The following is a 7500-nucleotide window of genomic DNA, read 5'->3' as shown; positions in this document are numbered from 1 at the left end:
TGCACGTGTGTGCCTGCCTGTGCCTGTGTGTGTGTGTGTGCGTGCGTTAGGGCTGGGACGGATCACGGATAATCCGTGACCCGTACGGATCAGCCCCCACGGTTCGGAACGCGGTTCGGAATGTCAATTGTCCGCGGACCCCCCCCCCCCCCCCCGCCCCCCTTCGTTTAATTTAACGTTTAACGTTAGTGTATGAGAACGCCTGCAGCGCAGCCAGACACAGACAGGCATAATCATGGCAAGCACAAGTGAGCTTCCTCATCCCTTGTCGCTGCTGTAAAGTCTCTCTGAAGGCTGTGGCTAGTGGCTACTAAAGACAGCGTCACACAAACTTATTTCAACACCTCTGAAAAAGCACAGGAATGCGATCAGCGTGTTGCGGGCTGCACAATATAACGAGAGCCACAACACACACACACACACACACGCGCACACGTTTCACAAACACATTATCACCGGAGGGTGAAATGTTGCCTTAGGACACCTAACAACAAAACAACACGTGGGGCCACTGAGTAGCTTAACGTAGCATCAACGTTATATTTCCAGACTGACCTGGTCTGGTCTGTAGGTCTGTACCCGTGTCATGTGACTGGTGCAAGCAACAGCCACGAAGTTAGGCATAGCAGTGCCACCTAAAACAGGAAGTTGGGTTGTTGTGCCTTCAGAGTAAAAGCATACATTGTGTCACTTATGAGAAAAAAATATTTTTTGAGCTGTGCAGGGCAACAAATGGTTAGAGAATTATAATAGTATTAAAAAAATCTAATCGAAAATCTAATTTTGAGAGAAAAAATCTGATATATATATTTTTTTGCTGATCCGAAAAATCCGTGATCCGTGGCTCAAAATCCGTCACGCGATCCGATCCGTGGGTTTTCTGATCCGTGCCAGCCCTAGCGTGCGTGTGTGTGCGTGTGCGTGTGTGTGTACGACGTGCGCGTGCACGTGTGTGCCTGCCTGTGCCTGTGTGTGTGTGTGTGCGTGCGTGTGTGTGCGTGCGTGTGCGTGCGTGTGTGTGCGTGTGTGTGTAGGACGTGCGCGTGCACGTGTGTGCCTGCCTGTGCCTGTGTGTGTGTGTGTGCGTGCGTGTGCGTGTGTGTGCGTGTGTGTGTACGACGTGCACGTGTGTGCCTGCCTGTGCCTGTGTGTCAGTCTCTGTCTCAGCAGTGTGAGTATTGATGTGGGCTCCCTGCAGGTTATATTTAGCTTTGCTGCTTTAGTTTTGCAGAGCAGGGAAACAGTGAGGGAAGACCTAGATCTGATTCTCTAACCAGGCTAACAGCAAGGAGCTTTTTCCATCAGGGAAATACTAAAGGGAAGCTAAGGCATCATGGCTCACACACTATTATGGTCTCTGGTAAGAGGCTTCAGCTAACCATTATGATATCAACACATACTGTACAAGCAATGAAAAGTAATCAATGACTGAAACTGAAAGTAATCAGTTCCATATTTAATAATACCACAATAACTTCCAGGTAGTTAAAATAGTGAGAGATCAACACGTCACCCAGTTATTAGTTATAGAGGTGCAGCAGGATCCAACACGGTGTTCAGATCGCTTTCAGTTGAAAGAAGTGGATTTACTTCATTTACATGCCGACTGTCTAATAACCACATGATAATTAGCATATTCAGCCTATTCAAAAGAAATACAACTAATTATCTATCAGGCGCAAATTAAACGCAGTTTCTATTTACACTTTGAATTGATTGCATTGGAAATGAATAGTCCCAGGGCCCTATTTTGAAACAATGACTTTGAAGAAAATGTCAGTATATCCTTTTTTTAAAGCTCTCATCTCGACTGCACGTTGCTGCGTTACAGCTGCCTCCACAACCACAATATTAGAAACACAGTCTTGACTCTGTGGTGCGTGCCAGAGTGGGAGGAGCTCCGTCTCTCAACTCATCCTGCTATAAGAACCTTTATGTCCCCCAAGCTGCCTGTTGTGATCATGTTTGTCCTGTTTGTCCTCCATTCGTCCTCCGTCCACTGTTGAAGGGACCTCACTGTGGGTCTCTTGCCACATCCAATCACGGCTGTTGTCGTCTCGCACTGGCTTTTCCCTCCATGTTGCTGCTGCTGCCTCTCTCTCTCTCTCTCTGTTGCTGAGCTCGAGTTCTACAGCTCTGAAAAACCACAATATAAAAACCAGATGTGAACACTGCGTTCTCTTCCAGTTGTTTTTGGACTGAAGTCCTAGTCGCATTAAATATGTTTATACAAAAGTTTTCAACCGACCAATGAGAGAGAAGCCCTCTCTCACAGCACCAACAGCAGCAGCAGCAGCAGCTCTGACTGGACCCTTTAACAACACCAAAGTCTCCGCTAGAACAATGCGTCATGGACAAAAGAAAAGCTGCTCATTAGAAAAAGGCATTCTCTCTCTACATGCAGTATCTGTTTAAGAACCAAAAGGAACTTTGACTGAGTTTCCCCTCTCAGTATTTTAAAGCCCCATTCAGTAAGTTTTCCAAGTTTTGCTATTGGAGAAACTGCGCCCTCTGGGTGCAATAGTATCGATAACGATATCGCCGTTCAAAGTCAACAAAACACAGCGCCAGAAAGCTCTATGTACATGTTGTGACATCGGGTAATCACCACGTGATGAAATAATAATCCATAGTTCTGTGAAACATCATTTTCGTAGCAAATCCGAATCGAGTTACTTCCTTGTTTTCATGAAGACAGCGCTTCCGCTGTACAGCGCATGCGCGCATCCTTTTCTTTTCTTTTTTTTATTGACACGGGACGTGGCAGACAACTTGCTTAGTCCCAGGGCTGGCCAATGGAGGGCGGTGTGGGATAAATAAAGTCGAGAGTCTCCCTATTACAAGTCAATCTACCATGTCCTAAGACTAAAAAGCTCTTATATTACAGTAAAAAATGTCAAAAATCTTACTGATTGGGGCTTTAAGACAAATTAGGCCAGACGTGCATTGGCACATCACTGCAGTCACGTAAAAAGCCTCTTTTGAGATGTTTACCATATTAACATGGCCATTTATCGGTCTATTCATGTTCATATCATTATTGGAGTTCATGTATGTATTTAGCTTGAATTGACCTAAAAACAAGAACTAGAGAGCAGTTGGTAGATAGAGTGCATACCTCCGCCAACATTTCTACAAAGTTTTGTGGTGTTACGTGAATCCGTGTGGTAGTTAGTAGGGGTGGGAATCACCAGATGCCCACGATACGATACTGAAACGATACTTGAGTCACGATACGATAGTATTGCGATACTGCGATATTTTCGATATTGCGATATTTCGATATATTGCGATTTCTTACTTTTTCAACTGCAAATGATGTCCCCAAAGGAAAACTTTGTCAACATCTGGTTTATATAAGAACAATTTTTCAGTCTGTACATCTGACTTCAACCATTTTATTGCAGCAACATTGTCAAGTAGACAGACCAACAACTTTCATAAAGTCATGTCATAGTTGCATGCACCTGACAAACTGAACTGTTTGTTACAGTCTACTTACAGTCCACCTTAACTGGATGTGTGTGTGGACTACTGTACTTATGTAGTTTTTGCAACTTCACTTCACTTACACAAAACATTTTGTGCAGCCCATTCAGTAACTGGGGAATTTGTAAATGACTTATGACAAAACTGTTACTGTTAAAACAAAATGAAAATATGCTACCGTTTGTTTACTGCTGGCCTTGGAACTAAAGTTTATAGTAGCCCGGTGGCCTGGCATGGCCTGCAAAAAAAAAAAAAAAAATGTTTTGCAATATCGATACTTGGCGTCCAAATATCGATACAATATCGTCAGGCAAAATATCGCGATACTGTGGTGTACCGATTTTCCCCCCCACCCCTAGTAGTTAGGCACCTTTCTGTGATTGGCCACGCCCACCACGCCACCTCTTGGCCAGTGAGCATGGAGAGTTAATCACTTCCTCCTTGACCCATGGCCAACTTTTCTACAAAGTTTTGTGGTGTTACGTGAATCCGTGTGGTAGTTAGGCACCTTTCTGTGATTGGCCATGCCCACCACGCCACCTTTTGGCCAGTGAGCATTAGGGCTGGGTCTTGGCAAGGGCCTCACGATACGATACGTATCACGATACATGGGTCACGATACCATTGTATCACGATACATTGCGATACAATACATATTGAGATATATTGCAATACTCTCACTTATGTAGAGTCTACATAATTGACTGAAAATTTAAAAATAGAGCTGAAAATACAACACGCTGTGCACCACCCAGGTAGTGTAATAATATGTACATCACTTTATATTGATAACATAATGCAAAAATTGAGTCAAAACTACTGAATGTTGAGTGTCTTATTGAACGCACTGAAATAAAAAGTATTCTTATTGTGTCACTGAACAGACGGCTGTGCAAAAAATTGATATGGCGATATATCATGATATTTTTCCTGAAATATCAATACAAAATTAACGTTGGCACCCCGTGGCACAATTCAAACGGGATCAAAAAAGTAACGTTATTTCTCTGTCCACCGCCATTCATATATTTTTCAGCGCTGGTACAGGGAGAAAGCGGGAAGTGACGTTTCACTTTGGCTCTCTATTTAAAGGGACAATACGTAAGGTTTTGTAAGTTTTTCTCATTTAGATCATGCCCTATCGCTAAACATGGGACATCCAGATAACTGTGGCACACAGCTACAACTCTCTTTATTCATGTTACTATTTATAAAGTCAGTTATATTACAACAAATCATTCTTGTGATTTTTACCGCCTGTTGACAGACAGCAAAGTATGTAAAAGACGACTTGACTAACAAGTCAGCTGGCAAACACATGTTCAGTTTAGGTTCACAGACAATCTGAAATCTGTGCTGTCACACTGGTGTGTTCTGGGTTTTCTTTGCCTCACCACACTTGTTTGTATCTATATGCTAGACTTATTGAATTTATCTTCCTTTGTCTCTCTCTGTGTCTCTGTCTCTCTCTCTCTCTCTCGCTGGCTCTCTCTCTCTCTCTCCAGAGGCAGAGCAGACCAGCAGTCCCAGTCGTACAGGGGTGGGATCTGATCAGGAGGACAGTCGAACCGCCACCATGGGTAAGATAAAGGATAAAACAAACACGCACGCGCACACACACACGCACACGCACATGCACACACACACACACACACACACCCACACACACACACACACACACACCAGGGTTTGCCTTAGCTCGTATTTACCACTAAGGGTGGGTATTTCCCAAATTGATTCGATTCCCATTCATAAGGTCCCGATTCACTTTGATTTCCGATTAGATTTGAGCGCCCCCTCCAGCTGCCAAACTCTCCATCCATGTAGGACCACTTAAGCAGCAGAACCTCAGCAGGGTATCACTGGTGAGGAGGTGCGACAGCTGTAGGATGTTTCAGTCCTGTTTGTTGTCTCATTCCTTTGTCCAAAACGACAAACTGTTCTGGTTCATGTTCTCGCCCTCTGGCTATTTAAAGGGAGGCAGCAGCAGATTGCTAAAATTGTAACCGACAAGAATCAAAGAGCTCCTTTCATTACGTGCCTACATTCAACAATCATGCACGGAGAAATCATTGGAGAAGAGACAACAATACACATTTCTCCACCAATAGTAAAGTATAATATTGCTGTTGCATATTGTGTTATGTGCAGTGTTGGGACTAACGCGTTATTAAGTAACGCGTTACAGTAACTAAGTTACTTTTTGCGGTAACGAGTACTGTAACGAATTACTTCATCAGTAACGTAACGTACTTACAATTATTGCGGTTTAAACAGGCTCGTTACTCGTTACTCCACGATTCTGTGCGGGACCTACAGCAGCGAGGGTAGAGAGGAAAATGCGAGTCTGACGGCGGTCTGATGAGGAAGTAGGCTAATCGTGCGGCACTTCTATACTTTCTAATGTTACTGGACCAAATTCTGATAGTGAAACGGGTCATTTTGCGCGAGCTGTGTTGTGTACGGTAACGGTGTTCACTTCACACCGCTCGGCGAGTCAGCAGCATGGAGCCCTCTCCTCCTCGCTTCTCTCAGGCTGTCTGTCACCAGTGTCCTGCTGCACCCAGGCAAGCACAGCACTCGTCTCTCGCTTACAGATTCCCCTCGCGTTGGAGGGTGTTCACGGTGTGTTTCACGTTGTTTGGTCATGAAATGGGGAAAAAATGCCTGCAAGTCAGCTGCCTTTTGGAGATGAACTGCTATTAAAGGCAGCCGCGACGAGCGGCTGCTTTGGGGCTCTGCTCTGTCCCTATCTGCAGGCAGTGCTGGGCTCTGCTGCTCACTGTCACTCCGCTTTTACAAACGGTAACCACAGTGTTTATGTTGTTCAGCCAGGATATTATAGACTACTGATACAGTTGTTAATTATACAGTGCCAAAAGTGTACTGGCTACTTTTTGAAGGCAATAATAAATATGCCTCAATGTTGTCTTGTCCCACACTGTGCTACAGCAACCCCAAAATAATGTGTGTGCATTAATAAGAGAATTGAGAGTTAAAAAAAAAAGTAACTCAAAAGTTACTTTCCTAGTAACTAAGTTACCTGGACAGTAACGAGTAACTTAAAGTAACTGAGTTACTTTTCAGAGCAGTAACTAGTAACTGTAACTAAGTTACTAATTAAAAGTAACTTGCCCAACACTGGTTATGTGTGAGTGTTATACAACACACTCGCCCACTGGTCTCTAGCTGTCCTACTGTAGGTAGGTGCTGGGTAACATGGCAGTAACTGTGTATAAATATTTTTAAATCCCACTGAGATCCATGTACTTTTACAGTGTTGTCTTGCTCAGGGTTGGCGGGTTACTTTAAAAATGTAATCCGATACAATTACTACCGTAGTTACAAATGTTGTTAAAAATGGTAATCAGTAATGTACAGTAATCCAAGTATCACAAAATTAAAGTAATGTAATGGATTACTTTCCGTTACTTTTGGATTACTTTTGAACAAATTTCCTGCATTTGACTACTGGAGTCCGGGGGCATGCTCCTCAGGAGGAGATTTAGTCTATCTAGTGTTATATACATTATACTGTACAATAATAATAATATTTCCATCCATTACAGTGCACTGATTATTCATGATTTCTAATACTTAACCCCCCCCCCCCCATAAAATGAAATTTGCTGATTTAACCGTGCAATAGCATCAGAAAGGCTAAATAACAACATAAGGCCCACACACACCTGCCAACATTAGGCTGTGAAAAAGAGGCCCCCCTTGAAAATGTTTTTTCTCTCGCCAAAATGACTCTGGAGTGTTATTTAGCCACCTTGTGGACGGACAAGCTAGCATGACATGGTTGGTATCAAACTATGCCTTAGGTCTTATAGTTTCATATGATACCAGACACTTCACTCTAGCTTTAAAACTGAGCCCGCTGCAGACTCTGAAATGTCATTTTCAAAATTGCGATATTTTCCGAATATCGCGATATTTCCGAAAATTGGCCCAATCCGGCTACTCCTCAGGGTTAATGTGTACGTGAAAAAGGTTGTATAAAAAAAA

At 43.4% G+C, this 7500-nt stretch overlaps 1 protein-coding gene across 1 annotated transcript in view; it reads left to right on the top strand.

Moving 5' to 3' along the window:
* Positions 1–7500, top strand: part of nfic (nuclear factor I/C) — a gene marked incomplete at both ends in the record, with an annotated part of 50047 nt that overhangs the window by 30437 nt on the left and 12110 nt on the right. The window contains one exon of the mRNA XM_083647998.1: positions 4995–5069. Coding sequence (XP_083504124.1) covers positions 4995–5069 — 75 coding nt within the window. The remainder of the gene's footprint in view (positions 1–4994; positions 5070–7500) is intronic.

The sequence above is a fragment of the Poromitra crassiceps genome, assembly GCF_964638095.1.
Source record: "Poromitra crassiceps genome assembly, chromosome: 12".
Taxonomy (NCBI): domain Eukaryota; kingdom Metazoa; phylum Chordata; class Actinopteri; order Beryciformes; family Melamphaidae; genus Poromitra; species Poromitra crassiceps.
This window is presented reverse-complemented; position numbering and strand designations above follow the sequence as displayed.